The sequence below is a fragment of the Leucoraja erinacea genome, chromosome 15 (genome assembly GCF_028641065.1).
Source record: "Leucoraja erinacea ecotype New England chromosome 15, Leri_hhj_1, whole genome shotgun sequence".
NCBI lineage: Eukaryota > Metazoa > Chordata > Chondrichthyes > Rajiformes > Rajidae > Leucoraja > Leucoraja erinaceus.
This window is the reverse complement of record NC_073391.1, coordinates 35,403,526-35,428,879: the sequence shown is the minus strand read 5'-3', so window position 1 is coordinate 35,428,879 and position 25,354 is coordinate 35,403,526. Positions and strand designations below refer to the sequence as shown.

Genomic DNA, 25,354 nt, shown 5'->3' with positions numbered 1-25,354 from the left:
AGCAGTCTGTCCACAGGAGGTTCACCAGAAGGGTTTGATGAGGAGAGGATAGCAGGTCAATCCAATATTCATTGCCCTCTAGAGGAATGGGGGATGATCGCATTTGAACAGGGAGGAGGTGGGGCTAGCCCAGGGCTTCAGTCCAAGAGTCAGACACGTACGTTGGGAAAGAGGAGGAATCTCATTTGGCCGATGCAAAGCTTTGAAATTCTCAACCCCAAGAACTCACAGAATCTGAACACTCAGCGTTTGCGCTGATGGGGAAAGGATCACTCTCACATCAGGCACAGTCCGTGGCCTTGCTCTTCTCTCATAAGTCCTCGTCCTCGCCCTGCGACTCCCACCCCTCCGGCTAAGAACGACAGCACCCTTTGGAGGAACACAGGCTCATCCTCCCCGACAATCCTTCCACCCATTAATTTTCCCTAGTTTTTGACTGAGTAAAAGGTGAAAAAAGTTATTTCTATACATTATGAAGAGCACTGAGAATTCTATTCACCCGATGAAGTCTCCCGTAGACCTTATCTGGAATCTATAGAAGCGGATCACTTTTAAGAGTCATATAGACGGATATATGGACTGGAAGGTTTTAGGGGGCCAAATGCAGGCAAATGGGGCCAGCCCCATATGCCAACTTGCTCGTCATGGACAAGGTGGGCCGAAGGGCCTATTTCTGTGCTGTACACCTCTGCCCCCCTCCCCTCAGTATTGTATGTTGCAAACAAAATAGCCCTTGCTTATATCTGTGATTTATCACTCCTGGAAACTCCCTTTCCAACTCAATCAATCTTTTCAGTAATGTGACAAGTTCTTGTGCTGTGCCTTAATATTGTACATCGTCCTATCTTAACCTTTCAGATCTTACACTCTGTACCTGGGCTCATAAAGGAAACCATTCCTCAGGTTCCCTTTAAACCACCTGATCAGCCAAACATGTTACCTCTAAGGAAGTGTGTACATACTGTAGATAGACACAAAATGCTGGAGTAACACAGCAGGACAGGCAGCATCTCAGGAGAGAACGAATGGGCGACGTTTTGGGTCAATACCCTTCTTCAGACAGTCAGGGGAGAGGGAGACTGGAGGGGTAAGGTGTGAAAAGACAGATCGAAGCAGCTGCTGATCAAAGAGATGTACAAGAGTTCATTGTTAGCTGGGAAGGTGACAACGAGGCATACAATCAGTAAAATTAATCAGGAGGACAGTGCAACTAATCGGAATACTAGGGTGGGGGATGGACGGAAAGCTAGGGTTACTTGGAGTCTGTATTATTGAAATCAATATTAATACCAGTAAGTTGTAAGTTTCTCAAGGGAAAGGTAAGTTGCCTAATTGGTGCTGTTCCTCCAATTTGCATCCTGATTCATCTGTTTCTCTGCATCATTCATTACCCTTCCTTTTTTTATTGTTTATTTCTCATGATGTGGGTGTGGAAGCAAGGCCAGAATTTATAGCCCTGATAAGCAGATGGTGAATCACATTCTGAAGCCGCCCAGTCCTGGCGAAGGCGCACCCTCAGCGATATACCAGAGGGAGATGTGGGCTTAGGCCCACTTACAATGAAGCGACCATGATATAATCCAAGGCAGGGTGGCGCATTGGTTGGAAGGGGGAACTTGCAAGTGGTGGTGTTTCCCTACACACACTATCCTTGTACTTGGTGCCAGAGTTTGGTTATTATTTATTAAATCCCTGCAAGCAAGGGCATTCCTGGGGGATTGTCCAGTGAGAAGATGGATAGAACTTCAAAACACAGAAGGGGGTGGTCACTTTGGAACTGTAATAAAGGTCCACAAATAGTCAGTGGAATTTCGAGGAACATTCAGTAAGTAGGGAGATTGCAGAGTGTAGGAATAATAGGGCCTATAATAGTTGACAATTTTAACTTCCCCAATATTGACTTGGACTGCCACAGTGTTAAGAGATTCGATGTGGCAGAATTTGTTCAGTGCGTTTGGAATGTTATCTCAATCAGTATGTAGATGTTGGGGGGGGGGGGGGGACACTAGAAATACCGGAACCTCCTCTTGGGGAATGAGGCTGGACAAGTGACAGAAGTCACTGGTACTTTGGTACCAGTGGCCAGAATTCTAATAAACTAGTTCACAAGTATATGAGTAGAATTAGGCCATGCGGCCCATGAAGTCTACTGTGCCATTCAATCAAGGCTGATCTCTGCCTCCTAATCCCATTTTCCTGCCTTCTCCCCATAACGCTTGACAGCCGTCCTAATCAAGAATTTGTCTATCTCTGCCTTAAAAATATCCACTGACTTGGCTTCCACAGCCTTTTGTGGCAATGAGTTCCACAGATTAACTACCCTCTGACTAAAGAACCTTGCTAAAAGAGCGCCTTTTAATCCTGAGGTGTTGACCTCTGGTACAAGACTCTCCCACCATTGGAAACATCCTTTTCACATCCACTCTATTTATGCCTTTGCCTTTCATTATTCTGTAAGTTTCAATGAGGTCCCCTCTCAACCTTATGAACTCCAGCGAATAGTCATTACGGAAAGAGATATGTTTAGACCACAAGTTTAAATAATAAATTGTACTACTTTGTGAAAATTATAAGAAGCAAATTTTGATAGCATGAGTCAGGAACTTACAACGGTTGTTTGGGGCTGGCTGCTGGCAGCGAGAGGGATGTCGGACAAGTGAGATAGGGAGAGTTCAGAGCCAACATGCTCCTGTTAGGTTGAAGGTAGGGGGGAGCCTTGGTTGACAATGGATTTCGAGGCTCTGGTCAGGTGTAGGGATCTGGGATCGATGGAGTCCCTTGAGGAGTATAGGGAATGTAGGAACTAACATTTAAGAAGGAAATCTAGAGGGCAAAAAAGGTAAGAGATATCCTGGACAAATAAGGGAAAGGAGTCTAAGAAATTCCACAATGTATTAACAGCAAAACTGTAACCAGGGCGAGAGCAGCGGGCCAATGATCAGTGTGGTCATTTACATGTGGAGCCGCAGGAGAAGGGCAATGTCTTCAATGAACACTTCTCATCGGACCAATTGTATCCTCGGACATTGAAGCGAAGTATTGCAGCGCCCAATGTCAGTGGTGGGGAAGTTACTGGAGGGGATTCTGGGATAAACCTGCAATTTGGAAAGACAAGGACTTATTCCTTGGGCGATGCAGCAGTAGAGCTGCTGCCTCACAGCGCCAGAGACCTGGGTTCGATCCTGACTACAGGTGCAGCCTGTATGTTCTCCCTGTGACCTGCATGGATTTTCTCCTGGATCTCCGGTTTCCTCCCGCATTCCACAGACGTGCAGGTATGTGGGTTATTTGGCTTGGTATGCGTGTAGAAAATGTCCCTAATGTGTGGGGGATAGTGTTAATGTGCGAGGATTGCTGGTCTGTGCGGACTCGGTGGGCCGAAGGGCCTATTAAACAAAAACATTAGGGAATGTTGGAGTGGAGCAAGATTCCACCTCTGGATGGAGAGCCAACTGATCAGTGGGTGATGGAGGGTGTTATTCAGACTGGAGGCCAGAGGTGTATCACAGGGAGTGTTGCTGGCTCCACTGTTGTTTATTATTTACATTGACCATTTCCCCAGAGACGCTGCCTGATACTCAGAGATGCTCCAGCACTTTGTGTTTAAAGGTTTAAAAGGATATGGGCAAAAAACAAGAGGAAATGGGACTAGCTCAGAAGGCACCTTGTTCGAGCATGGGATTTTCTTTAATCCAACTTGCCAATGACATTTCATGGACCCTGTTAGAAGTTGTTTTGGAGATAATTCTATTTACATTTTTATTTACTTGGTCCCTGTTAAAGCTGGTTCTGGTGCAGATAATTCTTCTCACACCCTCTTATTGGCTCCAGTTCGGTTTTTGTCCTTCACAGGGACTTATCGATGCTTGCATTCGTTGGTCAGGGCGTTGAGTATTACAGTCAAGAAGTCATGTGGCCGCCTTATCAGACGTTGGTCAGGCTGCATTTGGAATATTAGTTTAGTTTTGTGATACAGCGCGGAAAAAGGCCCTTTGGCCTACCGGCTCCACGCTTACCAGCAATCCCTGCATAATAACACTATTCTACACACACGAGGGACAATTTTTAAATTTACCAAGCCAAATGACCTACAAGCCTGTATATCTTTGCAGTGTAGGAGGAAACCGAAGATCTCGGACAAAACCCACACAGGTCAAGGGGAGAAAACACAAACTCCACACAGACAGCACTCGTAGTCGGGGTCAAACCTGGGTCTCCGGAGCTGTAAGGCAGCAACTCTACCACCCATTTGTTGCAGTCATTGTTTGCTGTTCTGATCACCATATTACAGAAAGGATTTGGAGTGGGTGCAGAAGATATTTATTAGAGTGCTGCATGGATTAGAGGGTATTAGCTATAAGAGGTTGGACAATTTTGAATTGTTTTATCTTAAATGTTGAAGGCTGGGGGAGGGGGGGGGGGTGGTGAGCTGATGCAAGTATATAAAATATATAAAAGGCATAGGTAGGGTAGACAGTCAGAACCTTTTTCCTAGGTTGAAATGTCAAATACTCGAGGGCAACGCTTTAAGGAGGGAGGAATGTTTAAAGCAGATGTGTGGAGCAAGTATTTTCTTTGCACAGAAGGTGGTGGGTGCCTGGAACACCCTGCCAGGGGTGGTGGTGGAGGCAAATATGATAGTGGTGTTTAAGAGGCTTTTAGTTCAACAGGTGGATTTAGAAGGGTCAAGGCAGAGTAGATTAGTTTAACTTGGCATCATGTTCGGCTCCGCTCCTGTGCTGTACTATTCTGTGTTTCCAGACAGCGGTGCATGTCCAAGTACTGTGCAACTGAGGAGCATTCTGAAGAAGGAAATCAAGAGGGCAAAAAAGTGGCAACAGATAACTGGCAGATAAAGGAGAATCCAAAATATTATGTACATGAGGGGAAAGAAGGTAAGTAGCGGGAAACCAAAGCAGTCATCTACATGAGGAGCCGCAGGGGATGCCAGAAGGTAGAAATCTCCAGGGCCTGATCAGATATATCCGAGGGCTCTGTGGGTAGAGAGAGAAGAAATTGCAGGAGCCCTGGTGGAGGAGTGTTGTAGATCAGAGGATTTTGGAGTACAGGTGCAGAGTTTCCTGAAAATTGTATCACATGAGGATAGGGTGGTGATGAACGATTTTGGTATATCGGCTGGGGTGACACCATTCTGCAGCAGTTGCATCTATGTGGCCGAGTTACTCAAAGTTAATGGACAGTTTTCACAAGGCGAGCAAGACATTGGCCTTCGTGGCAAGAGGGCAGCTGATCAGGGACAGAAACACCTTGCTGAAGTTATGTGGCGCTTGGTGAGGCAGACCCAGGTCTTGTGTGGTCCCTGTTTTTTGGTTTTGTTTAGTTTAGAGACACAGCGCAGAAACGGGCACTTTGGCCCACCGAGTCCATGCCGACCAGCGATCCCAGTACACTAGCACTATCCTACACTTACTGGGGATAATTTACAATTATACCAAGCCAATTAACCTACAAACCAGTACGTCTTTGGAGAGTGGGAGGAAACCGGAGATCCCGGAGAAAACCTACGCTGGTCACGGGGAGAACATACAAACTCCATACAGACAAGCTCCCGTATTCAGGATAGAACTGGAATCTCTGGCACTGTAAGGCAGCAACTCTACCGCTGCGCCACCATGCCGCGCTGGCTCTCTGGACCTGGGGAAGGGTGAAGTGGTGACAGGGAGAGTTTACCCGACCCACTCCTGGAGTGTGGGGCTGTGGACAAGGGAGAGGTGAGATGGCTAAGCTGGAGCTCTCATTTGGGAGAATGAGGGGATCTTATTGAAGTGTACAGAACACTGACAAGCCTGGACTGGAACTGTTGGGATGAGCAGTCCTTGGCAGTGATTCAGACGCTGCAGTCACCAGGAACTACATGTACACGGACAGAGTGAATTCACAGACTCCTCTACCCAAGGGCTGGGGGTGCAGGGGTGGCTGCTGAGGGCATTGCTTACGCACCTGATTGATGGCTTTTAGGGCTCAAAGGAACAATGGTGCTGATAAGTGGTGCTGAGGAAAAGATCAGCCACGGTCACATTGAGTGGCAGAGCGGGCACAAGGGGCCTCCTATCTCTATTTCACAGGGGCCTTGTGAATAGAAGGGCTTTGAGAGGACAGGAGGTGAATGATTGACCACTGGATGTCCTGCCTCTGGCCAGTGTTTTGGAGATGGTGCAATGGGTCTGAGCTGCTCCCAGGATGTGCTGACAATACCAGTGAATACACACCCAGTGAAATGCTTTGCCACTGGGTGTGTATGTGTGGGATTATGTTGGGTGGTACCATCGGTGCGAGTGTTCGGGACCGTGTGGCAGTGTGTATGCACGTGTGTGTGGTGGTGGGGGGGGGGGGGGGGAGATTGTGCTGTGTGTGTGAGTGTGAGGGATCGTGCTGTGCAGTGCCACCGGTTGTGTGTGTGTGTGTGTGTGTATGTGAGGTTTTGTGCTGTGTGTGTGTTCCATCATGCTGTGCAGTGCCACCGGTTGTGTGTGTGTGTGTGTGTGTATGTGAGGTTTTGTGCTGTGTGTGTGTTCCATCATGCTGTGCAGTGCCACCGGTTGTGTGTGTGTGTGTGTGTGTATGTGAGGTTTTGTGCTGTGTGTGTGTTCCATCATGCTGTGCAGTGTGTGGTCCCTGGGTCTGCAGTGTTTCCCCACCCTGTATCTGCTCAGACACAAGTCTCCACCGCTCGAGGGCGGATCAGCCTCAATGGCATCAACTCACACCAACACTTCCCACCCGCACACACACCGGCAGCTCCAACTCACCACAACCTCATCGAGCTGCCGGTTTTGTTTTTTTTTGGTTTTTGTATCGTGATTGTAATTAAATAAATTATTTTCGTTTTTAAAAAACACAAAAAGTGTGGGCACGGCGTGTATACAAACAGCACACACATAGGTGCAGATACTCACACAGACAAAATATACAAGCACAGAACATACACAATTCTCATGTGCAGGTACATGACGTGCAAATGCAACGATGAAATAAACATGCATAAATTCAGCCAAAAACATACAGATATAGACAAAACACGCACAGTGACGGCACTGCAAATACTAAACACGCAGCCAGGACATAAATACAGAAAAGACAAGCACCTCACACACACACACGTTCACAATCGGACAAACGTGCGCAGAGATGGAGCGCACAAGCACTCCCATCACACTGGCATGGTGGGAAGAGTGGAATGTCTCCGACTCTGACAGAGAGAGTCGTACATGGTGCAATGCCAGCGCAGGACGTACAGTCATTCATCATCGAAGCACAAAGCAGCCTAGAGAGTCAACGGGGTGTTGCGTTTAGAGCGAGGAATGGACCGAGTGATGGGGAACGCCGGCACATTGGCAGAGATGGGGCCATGCCCAGAACAGGGACAGCATGGCACGAGATCGAAGGAGGGATACAGCTGCCTCGGCAACCGTGTGGTCTTGCTTGTTGCTGGGAGGGGCAGCAGAACAAGACTGAGCAGAGTCGTGTGCAGAAGGGAGGAATGTTCACCCAAATAGCTCCGTGTTGAACAAGCATAGGCAAGATGGATTGAGTGGCCTCCTGTGCTTGAATATTACTGTTACTCAGATGCGTATGTGAGCACCGCACACACAACACAACATTCATCTCTCCTGGACCAACCACATTGCACCTTGCTCCCAGCATCTGCAGTTCCTCGTGCCTCCACATAGAAGCTATGACCAAGATAGCACACCAACATCTCTACTTCCTCAGAAGACTAACAAAGTTCGGCACATCAACAACTCATACCAACTTCAATGATGCTTTATAGAAAACAACCTGTTGGAATACATCACCGCTTGGTTTAGCAACTGCTGTGATACCCAAGACCACAAGAAAATTCAGAGTTGTAGATGTAGCCCACCATCGACTCCATCTACACGTCACACTGCCTTGGAAAAGCAGGCAATATAATTAAAGGACCACTCATACCTTAGTCATTCTCCTCTCTCCCATCAGGCAAAAGCTTGAAAGCATATACCACCAGATTCAGGCACAGCTTCTTCCCCTCTGTTATCAGACCATTGAATGGACTTCTCGTGCGAAAGATGAAATGTGTTCTTCTGATCGACCTCGCTGTGACCTTTGCACTCTTAATCACCACTTTCCCTGTTGCTGTAACACCTGATTCTGGACTCTAATTAGTTTCTCTTTTGCCCTGCCTTGTAACCATGCATGGTATGACCTGCCTGAATAGCAGGTAAATGTATGTTTCAGTGTGTGGTTTGACTATGTTCCTGTATTGCTGCTGCAAGATATTCATTATACCCGAGCCTCACCGTATTCATGCTTCTGACAAACTCGGTTCCACAGGACAGGTTCCTTGGGCAAGGTGCTGGTCCAGTCAGATTATTCATGCACAGCTCCAGTCTCATCACCATGGCACGCAGTCACTGAGGTGGGTCTACTCGGGGCAGGACCACTCTCCATGCTCTGGCTACGCTGCTGAGGGTGACTGAACCACCGGCTTCCTCCTCGTTAAGAGTGGGAGTAAAATCGAGGCAAACATCACTTGCCTCCTCCCTGCTGCCATCCATGGCTCTACAAAACTGTGAGTGACAGACAGGGTGGACGCTGACTGGACAGAAACAAGGCCAGCTCCGGTCCACCCCACGACCCCTGGCTCGCCCATGACGTCCGGTCCACCCCATGACCGCTGACTACAGAGGGTCTGGTCCGACACCGAGCCGCTGGGGTTAATGTGACTGGTTCTCTGTCCCAGTGCGTTAGGCTGTCCCCGATCCACTCTTGGGCTGAATGGCACTGATATTTCATGCAATATTTTTGTCCATAATCCCTCCTCTGGACTTCAAGGCCAACCGAGCTGCAGAGGAGACTGGCGCTGTTTGGGACAATGGGGTGGGCAACAACTGCTCACTTGCCGGTCCAGACCACAGTGTAAGGCTGCTGCTCGGCCCAGCTTTCTACTCCTCACACCAGGTCTAGAGGGATTCGGGCTAAACACAAGCCGCTGGGACTAGTGTAGATGGGGCATCTTGGAAACTGTGACGAGAAAAACTGGAGAGCGACTGGCAGGACTCAGCGGCGGGGTCCCACTGCTGACCATCACGCCTGGTCACTGAATATCTGCTGCTTGAAGATGGCCTCGACAGCCAAGCCCCGAGCTTGGTTGAAATAGCAGCTGAAAATGATGAGTGGAGCAGCAGGCATAGAAAAAGGTGGGAGGGGGCTCCAATGTTGGTGGTTAATGTAGATGGGGAGCCTTGTTTGAGCTTCATCTGGCTCCTCATGATCAGATGAAGAATAAGTGAGTTCAGTATAAGCGAGTTCGGTATTCCGATAAATGCAAGGAATCATGGGATTTGTCAAAGGTCATTCGGGGAAGACAAAGCGAACGTAGCGCTCTATAAACTGTATTCATTGTTCTCGGACTGTTTCCTACAATGACCAGTGAGCTGTACTGTCCTTGCCCTCTGCATTTCTGACTCATTCTTTCTCTTCCAATAAAACAATAGTGAGCATGTCAGAACCTCGAGTCCTTGCTCTGCGCAGTTGCGATTGTGAGCTGTGGCCCACCTCTGTGCAGGACCTGGTTACTGGTATGGGTGTGTTGTTCAGGTCTGACTGGTTGTGCGATCTCCATCTCTCTGCCGAAGGTTTCCTGTGCATCGGTACAGGACGTTCAGTGGTACTTTATTATCGCATGTACCTAAGTCGGTGGCACCTAATGGCGGCACAGCGGTAGAGTTGCTGCCTTACAACGCCAGAGACCTGGGTTCAATCCAGACTCCGGTTGCTGTCTGTACAAAGTTTATACGTTCTCCCTGTGACCTGCATGGGTTTTCTCCGAGATCTTCGGTTTCCTCCCACACTCCAAAGATGTACAGGTATGCAGGTAACTTGGCTTGGTAAATGTAAAAATTGTCACTAGCGTGTCTAGGATAGTGTTAATGAGCGTGGATTGCTGGTCGGCGCAAAGCCAGTGGGCCGAAGGGCCTGTTTCCGCACTGTATCTCTGAACTAAAGTACAGTGAAATTACTTTTTTTGCATTAAATTCAGTAAAAATCTTACTCTACATAAGAACAATCATACTTAAATACAAGAGTGTAAGGATTACACTGAAGCAGTACACAAGAGTCGCCACGTTTCCAGCACCATCTTGCATCCTTCAAGTTTAAAAGTTCTCCAAATGTTGAGTTTTAATTTAGCCTTAAAGGTCCCTCGCCTTGGAAGCGGCACAGGGTTGGAGTTGCAAGAGACTAGGCTATGTTGGCTAGGCGATGTTGTTACTATCTTCCATCGCGCTGTGCCTCTGCAGAAGATCCTAATCAATAAGCAAGTTCGGTATCTCGATAAACGCAAGGAATCATGGGATTTGTCAAAGGTCATTATGGATTATTTTTTTTAAAGTGAACGCAATGCTGTATAAACTGTATAAATTGTTAACTATTCTACCAAGGAATTCATCTAGAATTCTGTCAACTCGATAGCTTCCTTTCTTGTTCGGCTGATGCTTTACCTCCAGGCGGTGTCAATGTGAAGGCAAAGATTAATCTTCGAGGAAAACGGAGTACAGGGTTAGCCCTGTAAAGGAGCCGCCAATCCGATATAAGACATTTAAATGGGAAATGCCTGCCCTTTAGTATTGGATAGATTGAGTGGAGGGTCTGTGCTGTTCCAAGTTAGCGGTGGTTGCCTTGCGTTTCCCCCAGCCATCTCTCCCAGTGCACGCTGACCAGCACAGTTCGCCAACCCTTGTTAGCAAAGGCAGGTGTTACCCGAACCCCAAAGGTTTTGTGGAGGTACTGTGTTAGGATCAGGCACGCAGCAAGCTAGCGAGAAGGCTGTCAGATCAAATCAGCCCAGGTTGCCGAGTGGCTGAAGAGCAGAATTTAATGGGTTGTTATTAAACTGTTCCGTCTGGGCGGCATCGCCAGCTCTCTCTCCCTGATCCCCCACCCCAACTGTCGACAAAGTCTGACTGAGAAAATGCTCCCCCTCATATTACGTGCTGGCTGCGTGTTTTCCCACTCGCTGGGGCGGGCAGTGCCTCCTTCAAAGAGAGCAAGAACAGGTCCCGTCAGCTGGGGAGCTGCGACCCACTCCTGATTGAAGCCTCTAGTTTGCCTGCGGTTCAAATGGCTGCAAATTCTCATAATCACCCCCGGTCACCTGTATTTTCCAGTTTTGCTTCTTCGAGGTAAGAAAACACTGCTTTCAAAACTATTAACTAGGTGTATTTATGGTTTATTTGTACAAAACTATGATGATTTTGTTGGTTTTATTACTTTTATGCTTCGGTGTTTTATTGCGTTATGCTTCGGCGTTTTATTGCGTTATGCTTTGGAGCATATAACTGTTATACCAGTCTCAAACTAACTGCTATGTTCAGTAGACATAATATTGCTGCAATATTATGACTACTAAACATAATAGTTAGTTTGAGACTGGTATATTGCAGAAATATGATGTCTACTGAACATAGCAATTAGTTTGAGACACTGGTATAACAGTTATACACTCACTGCAGTTATTGGCGTGCCTGGTAGGAACTTCAGCAAACGAACTTTTACAGTTTTCTGTGATATATTTCGATTCGGTCACTCCTTGCCGTATAGCAATGTAACTTTATCAATGGCAGTATGTAGGACATCGGCAGTACATGCAGTGATCATTCAAGTTGCTTTACGTTTTTTTTTAATTTGTTTAACTCAGCTGAAAATAAACGAACTGTTGAAACAGACTCTCGCACTCGCTACTGCTGTTGCAGCGTCAACCCTTGTTGGTCCATCATTTACATGCCGTTGGAAATTAAATCTCTCCTCACGAACAGCCACCTGCTAAAATAGGCGGAACAGTCCTTTCTTTTGTTAATCCTGTCCACAGTCTCTGATGGGGCCGGTTTCACAGACTTAACCGTGACCGGCTGCGTTTAACCAGGACTCTGGGAACTCGCCATCTGATGGGGACCAGGAGGGTTCCAGAGATACGACAGGGACAACTTAGAATCCGGCAGCAGAGTGGCTCTGTTAATGGATTCATTCCACAGCGAGTTCAGTTCAGAAAGAACACACGCCGGTAGATCCAATGGTTCAGGAGATCGATCCAATTATTGACCAACAGGCAGTGGAATCTGTCTGTGACAGACTCCATAGTGAGGCGTGTCCACAGGAGCGGGTGTTCACTCTGATTAATAACTCAGGCACAGTGAACTTCACAATGTAAAACCATCCCAGTCAAAACCATCCTGGAGAGCTGCCTTGCCCGAGCACTGGGGCAACTCTGGGCAAGGTCCCACTGAAGGCAAGAACGACATTCTAGTCACTAAAATAAAACACGCATGCGGGCCGGATGATTTTGGGTTACGTGGCGGATCAGGCCCGTGGGCCGTAGGTTGCCGACCCCTGCCCTAACGATACATTCACACCGCCTGTAGGTAAAGCATCACCCCACATCACACTGATACAATCGCTGCCTGCCTCAGATTAAATATATTTTTACACATAAATTATGACTAAAGATAAGAAAATGTTTCAAATACAAGTAATATTTTTTTATTCCAGTAGCAAACACATTAAGGATTAAATGAAAATAATGAATTGTTTAACGTTTTGAATATCTCATATTTGCAGATTAATGCATGAACTAGAACTGGGACTGTGTAAATAGTGTGTGAACAGCCGAACAAGAAAGGAAGCTATTGAGTTGACAGAATTCTAGATGAATTCCTTGGTAAAATAGTTAACAATTTATACACAGTTTATACAGCGCTGCGTTCGCTTTTTTAAAAAATCTTTTGACAAATCCCATGATTCCTTGCGTTTATCGAGATACCGAACTCGCTTATTGATTAGGATCTTCTGCAGAAGCATAGAGCGGTGGAGGATAGTAACAACATCGCCTAGCCAGGCAGTCTCTTGCAACTCCAACCCTGTGCCGCTTCCAAGGCGAGGGACCTTTAATGCTAAATTAAGACTCAACATTTGGAGAACTTTTAAACTTGAAGGATGCAAGATGGTGCTGGAAACGTGGCGACTCTTGTGTACTGCTTCAGTGTAATCCTTACACTTGTATTTAAGTATGATTTTTCTTATGTAGAGTAAGATTTTTACTGAATTTAATGCAAAAAAAGTAATTTCACTGTACTTAGTTTCGTTCAGAGATACAGCACGGAAACAGACCCTTCGGCCCACTGGCTTCACGCCGACCAGCAATCCACGCTCATTAACACTATCCTACACACACTAGTGACAATTATTACATTTACCAAGCCAAGTTACCTGCATACCTGTACATCTTTGGAGTGTGGGAGGAAACCGGAAATCTCGGAGAAAACCCATGCAGGTCACAGGGAGAACGTACAAACTCCGTACAGGCAGCACCTGGAGTTGGGATTCAACCCAGGTCTCCGACGTTGTAAGGCAGCAACTCTACCGTTGTGCCAACGTACCGCCATTAGGTGCCACCGACTTAGGTACATGCGACAATAAAGTACCATTGAGCGTCCTGTGCGAATGCACACTGGGAACCTTCGGCAGAGTGATGGAAATTGCACCACCAGTCAGACCTGAACAACACACTCATACCAGTAACCAGGTCCTGCACAGAGGTGGGTCACAGCTCACAGCAGCAACTGTGCAGAGCAATGACTTGAGGTTCTGACATGCTCACTCAAAGAATGAGTCACAGTCTGAAAAGCAGAGGTCAGGGACAATACAGCCACCAGTGGTAGCTCACTAGTCATTGTTGGAAGCAGTCCGAGTGTCACATGCAGGAAATGTGATCTCACTGCATACAAACCGCAACACTGCGAGTCTAACTAGCTGCAATTCGCAGGCACGTTACACACAGGCAACGATGACAATAAATTATCAGTTATATCTGGTAAACTGGACCACAGAGGTGCAAGGCCAAATGTACATCAAGCAACCACAGTAGTGCAAAGTTCATAGTGGTTCAGTTCTGAGCTAGGGCTGAGGTTAGTGTTGTGCAGTGTTTAAGAGCCTGATGGTTGCTGGGGAGAAGCTGTTCTTGAGCCTGGAGGTCATGGTTCTCAGGCTCCTATATCTGCTTCCCTATGGTCGCAACAAGATAAGAGTGTGGCCAGGGTGGTGTGGGCCTTTAATGATGCTGGCTGCCTTTTTGAGGCAGCTCCTCCTGTAGATCCCTTCGATGGTGGGAAGGTCAGTCCCTGTGATGAAGCTTCAATAGTGGAGAGTTCAATACCCTTGATGGACCTTCGATGGTGGGGAGGTCAGTACCTGTGTTGGACCGGACAGTGTCTACCACTCTGCAGCCTCGTTTGCTTCTGAGAGTTCAAGTTACCAAACGACAGACACAACCAGTCAGTACGCTCTCTTCTGTGCACCTGTAGAAGTTCGATAAAGCACTCAGCAACATATAAATCTCAATCTTCGAAGGAAGTAGAGGCATTGATGATCTTTCTTTGCGATTGCCTCAATGTGCTGGGACCTGGACAGGTCCTCAGCGATCCACCCAGGAACTTGAAGCTGTTGACTCTCTCCCACTGTTCTGTCAATGAAGACACCTTTGTGGATCCTGGTCAACAATCAGCTCCTTGGTCTTACTCCATTGAGAGCAAGATTGCTGTTCTGTTCCTCACCTCTTGCCCTGTCACCCAATTCCTTTCCCTTCCTGCATCTGCTCGTCACCTACACCAGGACCCATTTTTCTCCCCCTCCTTTCCACCCACCTTCCCGCTAGTTCTACATTTTACGCCCCACCCTCCTTCCTCATCAGATTCCAACATCTGCACCTTTTGTCTTTGCCACCGTCACCTCCAGCCTCAGTCACTATCTCCGCCCTACTCTCCCCGCCTAACTCACCTACCAATCAACCTCTCCTACTCTGGATCCATCCGTCACTTGCCGGCTCCTGCCCCACCGCTTTCTTCAAGCTCTCCCCTCGACACCATCCGTTTGAAGAAAGTTTCGACCCAGAACATAATCTATCCCTTTCCCCCCACAGATGCGGAGTTCCTCCAGTAGTTGATTTTTGCTCAAGTTTCTACTATCCGCAGCTTCTTATGTCTCTGCCCTCACAACCAGCCTGATGAATCCTAGGGTCTTACACTGTGTCAAGTACTTTCTCTCTTTGGTAAAGAATGGCCCAACCTGTCTTCAATGTGTTAACCACTTCACCCCAGGAATTATCCCTGTGAACCCTCTCTGGGCAATCTCCACTGCAAGAATATCCTTCCTTAAACAAGAGACCCACACTGTGAAGTATTCCAGGTGTGGACTCAGCACCCAACATCAAACACCACCCTACTTTATAATCAATAAAAAAGGCCGATTTTACATTCACTTTCCTAATTACTCTGTATTATTGTCATATGTACTGTGATACAGTGAAAAACCTTGTTTACATGCTATCCAGTCAAATCACACCATATGCGAGTACCATCAAGCCATACACAAGTACAGCAGGTAGTGCAAAGAGTAAAATACCAGTGGACGAAATAAGGTGTTGCAGCGTTATAGTGTTACAGTTACAGAGAGAGTACAGATAAGACTTCTTTGCCTGGAGCGCAGGAGGCTGAGGTGTAATCTTAGAGAGGTGTATAAAACCCATGCGGAGAATAGATAGCCTGAATACCCAGAGTAGGAGAATAAAAACGTTTAAAGTGAGAGGGCAAAGATTTAGTAGGAACCTGAGGGGCAAATTTTTCACATGGAGGGTGGTGGGGACATTGAACGGGCTGCTAGAAGATGTAGGTACAATAACAACGTTTAAAATACACTTGGACAGGTACATGGGATAAATGGAACTAGGTTTTAGGCGACTTGCTCTGCATGAAAAAGTTGGCCGAAGGGCCTGTTTCGTGTTGTTGGACTTGATTCTTTGATAAGTGGCAAGTATTGTTAGTGTCGTGCTGTTGCGGTCAGTGATTCAGCATTCTGATTAGAGTTCTGACTAACCGTCTTCGACTGAATCATGAACTTTGTTTCTCTCCACAGATGCTGCCCGATCAGCTTTGCATTTCCTCTTTCTCCTTCAGATTTCCAACACCCTTGTGTCACGACTGAGAGAAACACATCGCAGCAAGGGTGTAGTGACAAGTACAGATCAGAGGCTGAATGTTGGGCACGGAGTCTCTCGGTTTACCAGGGAGAAGAGTGAGACCGATCCCAGGAATGAGTGGGTAAACATATGATGGGCGTTTGACGGCACCGAGCCCGTACTCGCTGGAGTTTAGAAGAATGAGGGGGGACGTACCAAATAGTGAAGTCAAATAGTTAAATAGGCTGGTTAGAGTGGATGTGGAGAAGATGTTTCCATTAGTGGGAGCGTCTAGAACTAAAGGTCATAGCCTCAGAATTAAAGGACGTTCCTTTAGGAAGGAGATGAGGAGGAATGTCTTTAGTCAGAGGTGAATCAGTAGAATTATTTGCCACAGAAGGCCGTGGAGGCCATAGTTAATGGATATTTTTAAGGCAGAGATAGATAGGTTCTTGATTAGTACGGGTATGAGGAGAATGAGATTAGGAGGGAAAGATAGATCAGCCATGATTGAATGGCAACGTAGACTTGATGGGCCGAATGGCCTAATTCTGCTCCTATTACTTATGACATGGAGAACATAGATAGGTGATGTTTCAGGTCGGTACCCATCTTCAGGCTACTACTCTACGAGTCTTTTGGGATGTGGGAGGAAATCCACAGGAGAACGTGCAAACCCCTCACAGACAGCGCCCGAGGTCAGGATCTCTGGTGCCGTGAGACAGCAGCTCCACCATCTGTGCCACTGTCTGCAGAAGGGTCCCAACCTGAAACATCATCTATCCTTGGTCTCCGGAAATGTGGTCTGACCAGCTCCGCACTCCAGCACATTTGTGTCCTTTATGTACAGTTCCTCGTTTCCACTTTCTCCAACATACGCTGGTTCCTATCCAGACCAGAGCTACCTCCAGGACTGGGAGCCCCAACACTCTCTGCCTCACCTCATCCTTACCTGTCTTCCACTCTTCCACCCCGCTCCCTTGCCAATTCCTCACCCACCTCTGCCAGTGGCTGCACTATGCACCGAGATCCTCAGATGCTGCAGGACCTCCCCCCCCCCCAACAAACCAAGACACGAGAGGCAGAAATCACACCTCCTCACCACCCCAAAGACCCGGCTCTTTGCAGGAGGCTGAGTGGTGGGTGACCTTATTGAAGTGCACAATATCATAAGAGACGCGGATAAACTTTTCCAGGAGTAGAGGGTTCTAAAAGGTGGAGGGAACAGGGTTAAATTGAGAGGGGAGAGGTTTAAGAGGGACGTCAAGCGCGTTCATCGCACCTCTCTGACGGGACAGCCCGATTTGTGTAAACGGTGGCGCGCATCACTACTCTACGCCACAAGGGCTCCGGGACAGCTCCGGGGTCCACCCCCACCCACCACCGGACGGGGCACCCGATCCCGGCTCCGGCCACCGGCTCACTCACCGTCGCGCACCGGCGTCCGCCGGGGAACCCGGCCGGGGAGAGGGAGGCGGGGGAGGGAGTGAGGGGGGTTGGTCGTGGGGGGTGTGGGACCGGGGGAGAGGGAGAAATGCAGGGGAGAGAGAGAGGGAGTGAGGAGAGGGGCCATGAGAGGGGGGTAAGGTTACCCGGCGAGGGCTGCGCCGAGCTCCCCGACTCTCGCTCCGACCCGGCGACGAGCGGATCCTGTGGTTCGGAGCCCAAGCTCTCCGCTCGGTGCACCGGGATCCCCGTCGCCGCCTCCTACCTTCCTGCGGCTTTTCCATCTCCGGTACCGGAGTCCCGCTCACCGTGCCAGGCTGCGCCGCCTCTACCGGACTCTGTCCGAGAGCGAGTGCTAACCCCTGGTTAAATAAGAGCCGCCCTCTCGCCAGGAAAGACGGGAGGGGGCGGTGCCGGCAGCAGCTGGGAGGGTTTAAGCGGTCGCTGCCGTCACTGAGCGAGGATTCCCCTGTTCGGGACATGGGGAGAGATAGAGAGGGATAGAGAGAGATAGAATGGGACAGAGAGAGAGAGAGAGAGAGACATAGAGGGAGAAACAGGAATGTGGGAGAAAGGGGGAAAATACGAGGTGAAAAGAGCTATAAAGGCGCACCGAGCCTGTAGCAGGAGGCACATTGCTCACGTTTCAGGCTCAGGACCTTTGGCACAGATGCTGCCTGATCTGCTGAGTTCCTCCAGCACTTTATGATTTGCTCCAGATTTCAGCATCTACAATCTATGGACATGATCTAACCTGAGGGAGGCAAGAGCGGTAATAGCAGGGACCTTGATGAAGATCGTTGTGTCCTCTCTGGCCATTAAGAAGATCCAAGAGGACTGGTAGCTAATGTTTCGGAAGGAATTGTAGACGCTGGTTTAAACCGTGGACACAAAATGCTGGAGTAACCCTGCGGGGTGGGGGTGGGGGGCGGGGGTGGAGATTGCAACCTTCACGTGGTCCGCCCTGTTTCACTAATGCAATCAACCCGACGTGCACAAACAAGATCAAATAGAACAAGTTGACCTACAACTTTAGGCTGTGCACGCCTTACGCAGGAAGAAGAGGCGGGATAGGCAGCAACTCTGGAGAAAAGGAATGGGTGACGTTTCGGGTCGAAATCCTTCTTCAGACTGATGTCAGAGGCGAGGGAGATAAGAAAATATAAGGTGTGCAAATAGGTAAAAGGGAATGGAGATCAAGGAAAATGTATAGATGAGGAAAATGTATAATGTTAGCTGAGAGAAGAAGGTAAAATGTAGTTGGAAACAGTAAGGCTGGTCAGAGAAATTAAAATTGAATCTGAATCTGAAAGGGAGGAATGGAGAGGGAGGGAAAGCAAGGGCTATTTGAAGTTAGAGAAGTCAATGTTCATACCACTGGGGTGTAAGTTACCCAAGCAAAATATGAGGTGCTGTTTCTCCAATTTGCGCTTGGCCTCATTCTGACAATGGAGGAGGCCCAGGACAGAAAGGCCAGTGTGGGAATGGGAGGGGGTGTTAAAGTGTTAAGCAACCGGGAGATCAGGTAGGTTTAGACGGACTGAGCGGAGGTGTTCAGCGAAACGATCGACGAGCCTGCGTTTGGTTTCGCCGATATATATAGGAGTGCACACCTGGAAGAGCGGATTCAGTAGTTGACGTTGGAGGAGGTGCAAATGAACCTATGCCTCACCTGAGAAGACTTGGGATCCTTGGACGGAGTCGAGGGGGGGAGGTATATGGACAGATGTTGCATCTCCTGCAGTTGCAGAGGAAAGTACCTGGGGAGGGGGTGGTATGGGTGGGAAGGGACGAATTGACCAGGGAGTTGCGGAGGGAAAGGTCTCTGCAGAAAGGGGTGGTGTCCCACCACTAGCCGCATCTTCCTATCTCCACCGCTTTCCGCTTGTACACTGTGGATGGCTCGATTGTAATCCTGTATAGTCTTTCCGCTGATTTTACTAATTGTATGCCTCGTCGGTACCTTCCCCTCGGCTAACAATAATCCGTTCTTCATTTTCCTTGAGCTTCGTCCCCTTTGATCTCTCCTCTTCGCAGCTTACCATTCCATATCTCTAGTTTCCCTCCCCACAGATTCTCAGTCTGAAGAAGGGTCCCGACTTGAAACGCCACCCTTTTCTCCAGAGATGCTGCCTGTCCTGCTGAGTTACTACAGCATCTTATGCCTATCTTTGGAGGGGATGATGCAGGCGGAGACTTAAGATGGGGAACAGTTGGGGGAGGGGGGAGGGGGGGGACCTGGCAGCTGTATCCTGACAGGAAGTATGTGAGGGAGAGTTGGCAGGGGAAGGTGGCCGAGGGGAGGAAGAAAAAGGTAGCAAATATATCACCACAACATGAAACGGTTTTGTCAGGACCTGGCTGAGAAGAGGGCAAGGTCTGAAGGAGGTTTACACAATAAGTGGAACATTGGGAGAGGCCGCAGGGGAATTCAACACAACGAGGAGAGCTGGGCAAAGCATGGTCCAAACAACTAAATGTTCCGGAAAGTACTGCCCTGTGATTTTAAACAGAAGCACAGGAAGTGGATCGACGGCGAGGAAATGGGTCGAGGGGTGCTTGATCCTGAACAATGGGAGGAAGCAGAGTGTTAGAGTGAGACTGCACAGACACAGGCCCTTCAGCCCATCTCGTCCATGCTGACCAAGATGTATGTCTGTTTAAGAAGGAGCAGCCGATGCTGGAAAAATTGAAAGTAGACAAAAAATGCTGAAGAAACTCAGTGGGTGAGGCAGCATCTATGGAGAAAAGGAGTAGGCTATGTTTCGTGTCGAGACCCTTCTACAGACTGTTGTCGGGGAGCGGCGGGAAAAAGAAAGGAAGAGGCGGAGACAGTAGGGCATGTGGGAGAGCTGGGAAGGGGGAGGGGGAGTGAGAAAGCAAGGACTACCTGAAATTAGAGAAGTCGATGTTCATACTGCTGGGGTGTAAACTACCTAAGCAAAATATGAGATGCTGTTCCTCCAATTTGCACTGGGCCTCACTCTGGCAATGGAGAAGTCCCAGGACAGAAAGGTCAGATTCAGAATGGGAGGGGGAGTTGAAATGCTGGGCAACCAGGAGATCAGGTTGGTTAGTACGGACTGAGCAGAGGTGTTGGGCGAAGCGGTCGCCAAGCTTACGCTTGGTCTCGATGATGTAGAGAAGGTGACACCTACAACAGCGGATGCAGTAGATGAGGTTGGAGGAGGTGCAGGTGAACCCCTGCCTCACCTGGAAAGTCTGTTTGGGTCCCACATAGGAGATTAGTGGGCAAAATTAAGGCACATGGTATTGGGGGTAGAGTGCTGACATTGATAGAAAATTGGTTGGCAGACATAAAACAAAGAGTAGGGATTAACGGGCCCCTTTCAGAATGGCAGGCAGTGACTAGTTGGGTACCGCAAGACTCGGTGCTGGGACCGCAGCTATTTACAATATACATCAATGATTTAGATGAAGGGATTCAAAGCAACATTTGCAAATGTGCAGATGACACAAACAGGGTGGCAGTGTGAACTGTGAGGAGGATGCTATGAGAATGCAGGGTGACTTGGACAGGTTGGGTGAGTGGGCTGAAGCATGGCAGATGCAGTTTAATGTGAATAAATGTGAGGTTATCCACTTTGCTAGCAAAAACAGGAAGGCAAATTATTATCTAAATGGTGTCAAGTTGGGAAAAGGGAAAGTATAAAAGGCCCCAGTGAGACCACACCTGGAGTATTGTGTGCAGTTTTGATTCCCTAATTTGAGGAAGGACGTTATTACTATTGAGGGAGTGCAGCGTAGGTTTACAAGGTTAATTTCCCAGATGGCGGGACTGTCATATGCTGAGAGAATGGAGCGGCTGGGCTTGTACACTCTGGAGTTTAGAAGGATGAGAGGGCATCTGTAAATCATATAAGATTATTAAGGGTTTGGACACGCTAGAGGCAGGAAACATGTTCCCGATGTTGGGGAAGTCTAGAACCAGGGGCCACTGTTTAAGAATAAGGGGTAAGCCATTTAGAATGGAAATGAGGAAACACTTTATCACACAGAGGATTGTGAGTCTGTGGAATTCCCTGCGTCAGAGGGCGGTGGAGGCCGGTTCTCTGGATTCTTTAAAGAGAAAGCTAGATAGGGCTTTAAAGATAGCGGAGTCAGGGGATATGGGGAGAAGGCAGGAACGGGGTACCGATTGGGGATGATCAGCCATGATGGCTCAAAGGGCCGAATGGCCTACTCCTGCCTATTGTCTATTGTAGATTGTGAGGACAAGGGGGACTAGTCGTTATGAGTAGGGGGATGGGGAGTAAGAGCGGAGCTGCGGGATATAGAGGAGACCTTGGTGAGAGCCTCATCTATAATAGAAGAGGGGAACCCACGTTTTCCTAAAGAAAGAGGACATCTCCGATGCCATGGTCGGGAACACCTCATCCTGGGTGCAGATGCGGCGTAAACGGAGGAATTGGGAATAGGAGGTAGAGTCCTTACATGAAGCAGGGTGGGAAGAAGTGTAGTCAAGATAGCTGTGGGAGTCAGTGGGTTTGTAGAAGATGTCGGTCAGTAGTCTGTAACCTGCGATGGAGATAGTGAGATGAAGGAACGGTAGGGAGATGTCGGAAATGGTCCAGGTGAATTTGTGTGCTGGGTGGAAATTGGTGGTGAAATGGATGAAGTCAGTGAGTTCTGCATGGGTGCAGGAGGTACCCCCAATGCAGTCGTCAATGTAGCGGAGGTAGAGTTCAGGGATAGAGCCACGGTACGCCTCGAACAGGGATTGTTCAACCTACCCTACAAAGAGGCAGGCATAGCTTGGGCCCGTGTGCGTGCCCATAGCTACGCCTTGGATTTCAAGGAAATGGAAGGAGTCAAAGGACAGGTTGTTACGGGTGAGGATCATCTCCGCTAGGAGAGTATTAGTAGACGGAAATTGGTTGGTTCTACGGTCGAGGAAGAAACGGGGGGCTTTAAGACCCTCCTGGTGGGAGATGGAGGTGTAGAGTGACTGGACATCCATAGTTGAGATGAGGGAGTGGGTGCCAGAGAAACGGAAGTCGTGAAGGAGAAAAGAGCGTGAGAGGTCTTGGACATGGGTGGGGTGGGATTGGATCAAGTAGTGCAACTTTCTTCCCACACAGTAGTGTGATAACAGTCATGTGTTGTTCATAAGGTCATAAGGAATAGGAGTAGAATTAGGCCATTCGACCCATCAAGTCTACTCTGCCATTCAATCGTGACTGATCGATCTCACCATCCTAACCCCATTCTCCTGTCTTCTCCCTATAACCTCTGACACCTGTATTAATCAAGAATCTATCTCTCTGCCTTAAAAATATCCACTGGCTTGGCCTCCACAGCCTTCTGTGGCAAAGAATTCCACAGATTCACCACCTTCTGACTAAATAAGTTCGCCTCATCTCCTTCCTAAAAGAACATCCTTTAATTCTGAGGCTATGACCTCTAGTCCTAGACTCTCCCACTAGTGGAAACATCTTACCCACATCCACTCTATCCAAACCTTACACTATCCTGTATGTTTCAATGAGGTCCCCCCTCATTCTTCCAAACTCCAGCGAGCACAGACAGGCCCAGTGCCAACAAACGCTCATCATAGGTTAACCTACTCTTTCCTGTTGTTTAATAAATGCGACAGAGATACATGCCCTGCACCATGATGTGTGTCTGGGCAGCATGAACAGCAGAACTTTGAAGCAGAGAAAAGTCGTGCTGTCACTGAAATAAACACAGATGATAATGGAAATCCTCAGGAGGCTGGTCAGGATAATAGGGATAATGCATCATAGGGATAATGAATCATTGGGATTATGGATCATTGGGATAATGGGTCATTGGGATAATGGATTATAGGGATACTGATTTATTGGGATAATGGATTATAGGGAGAATGGATTATTGGGAGAATGGATCATAGGGAAAATGGATGATTGGGACAAAGGATTATAGGGATAATGGATCATTTGGATAATGTAACATAGGTATAAGGGACATGGAATGCTGTGCTGTCACTTTAAATAAACACAGACGATGTGGAAAGCCCACAGTAGGCTGGCCAGTCAGCGTCTGAGAGAGAAAAGCAGAGTTGATGTCGCAGGGTTATGCAGAACTAGGAAATGTGCAGTGTTAAGATGAAAGAGTGAGGGAAGAACAGAGGTTGTGAGTGCATTTAGTCAGAGACATTGTGGGCCTTGTGCTGTTCCATGGTGTAATATTGGGGAAGTTAAAGTTCCATCTTTACATCCTTCCACAACTTGCCTCCAACTCTGATCCTTTGTCTCCCGTTGGCGATTGTGCTTGAGTTACCACCCAATCTGGTGCTGGCTCCTTCCTCATCCCTGAGCGCCACCCACATCACCTCACTGGATGGTGGAGGCTTCCAGGACAATCGAGACCCACTGTGACACTGATCGGTGGTGACCCTCCCTCACCTCTTTTACTTCCCCTCTTTTGTATGTGAAACATCTGAGTCCTGGAATGATGAGTTGTCAATCCTGCCCGCCTGTCAACCAATACATTGTTTTAATCCCTCATTCATTATATTGTTTACAGTGTGCTATGTTTACATATTCTGTTGTGCTGTTGTAAGAACTTCATTGGTCTATCTGGGACAATAGACAATAAATCACTCTTGACTGTGTAGGAAAGAACTGAAGGTGCTGGTTTAAATCGAAGTTAGACATAAAATGCTGGAATAACTCAGCAGGACAGGCAGCATCTCTGGAGGGAAGGAATGGGTGACGTTTCGGTTCGAGACCCTTCTTCAGACTGATGTCCGGGGAGTGGGCGGGACAAAGATAGAATGTAGTCGTTGACAGTAAGACTGGTGGGAGAACTGGGAAGGGGAGGGAATAAAGAGAGAGAGAAAGCAAAGGCTATTTGAAGTTAGAGAAGTCAATGTTCATACCGCAGATGTTCATCTCATCACTCTGACAATGGAGGAGGCCCAGGACAGAAAGGTCAGATTGGGAATGGGAGGGGGAGTTAAGGTGCTGAGCCACCGGGAGATCAGGTGGGTTAAGATGGACTGGGCGAAGGTGTTCCGCGAAAAATGATCGCCGAGCCTGCGCTTGGTCTCGCCGATGTTCCGAGGTTGACACCTGGAACAGCGGATACAGTAGATGAGATTGGAAGAGGTGCAAGTGAACCTCTGCCTCACCAAGAAAGACTGTTGGGGTCCTTGGATGAAGGGGAGGGGAGGAGGTTAAGGGTGGGTAGGGACGAGTTGACCAGGGAGTTGCGGAGGGAACGGCCTCTGTGGAAAGCAGAAAGCGGTGGAGAAGGGAAGATGTGGCCAGTAGTGGGATCCCGTTGGAGGTGGTGAAAGTGTTGGAGGATTATATGTTGCATGCGACGGCTGATGGGGTGGAAGGCGAGGACAAGGGGGACTCTGTCCTTGTGGCGAATAGGAGGAGGGGAAGCAAGAGCGGAGCTGCGGGACATCGATGACACCCTAGTGAGAACCTCATCTATAATGGAAGAGGGGAAACCCCGTTTCCTAAAGAATGGGGACATGTCCGATGATCTAGTATGGAAAACCTCTTCCTGGGCGCAGATGTGGCGTAGACGGAGGAATTGGGAGCAGGGGATAGAGTCTTTACTGAAAGCAGGGTGGGAAGAAGTGTAGTCTAGATAGCTATGGGAGTCAGTAGGTTTGTAGACGATGTCGGTCAATAGTCTGTCTCCTGTGATGGAGACGGTGAGATCCAGAAATGGTAGGGAGATGTCGGAGATGGTCCAAGTGAATTTGAGTGCAGGATGGAAATTAGTGGTGAGGTTGATGAAGTCAGTCAGTTCTGCAAGGGAGCAGGAGGCAGCACCGATGCAGTCGTCAATGTAGCGGAGGTAGAGTTTGGGGATAGGGCCAGTGTACGCCTGGAACAGTGATTGTTTGACTACCCTACAAAGAGGCAGGCATAGCTC

At 48.3% G+C, this 25,354-nt stretch overlaps 1 protein-coding gene across 1 annotated transcript in view; it reads right to left on the bottom strand.

Annotated features, from left to right (window-relative positions):
- Positions 1–17,817, bottom strand: part of entpd1 (ectonucleoside triphosphate diphosphohydrolase 1) — a 30,323-nt gene extending 12,506 nt beyond the window's left edge. The window contains exon 1 of the mRNA XM_055647161.1: positions 17,718–17,817. Within this exon, the coding sequence (XP_055503136.1) occupies positions 17,718–17,736 (19 nt within the window). The 5' untranslated portion in view covers positions 17,737–17,817. The remainder of the gene's footprint in view (positions 1–17,717) is intronic.
- Between the last annotated feature and the right edge of the window lie 7,537 nt (positions 17,818–25,354).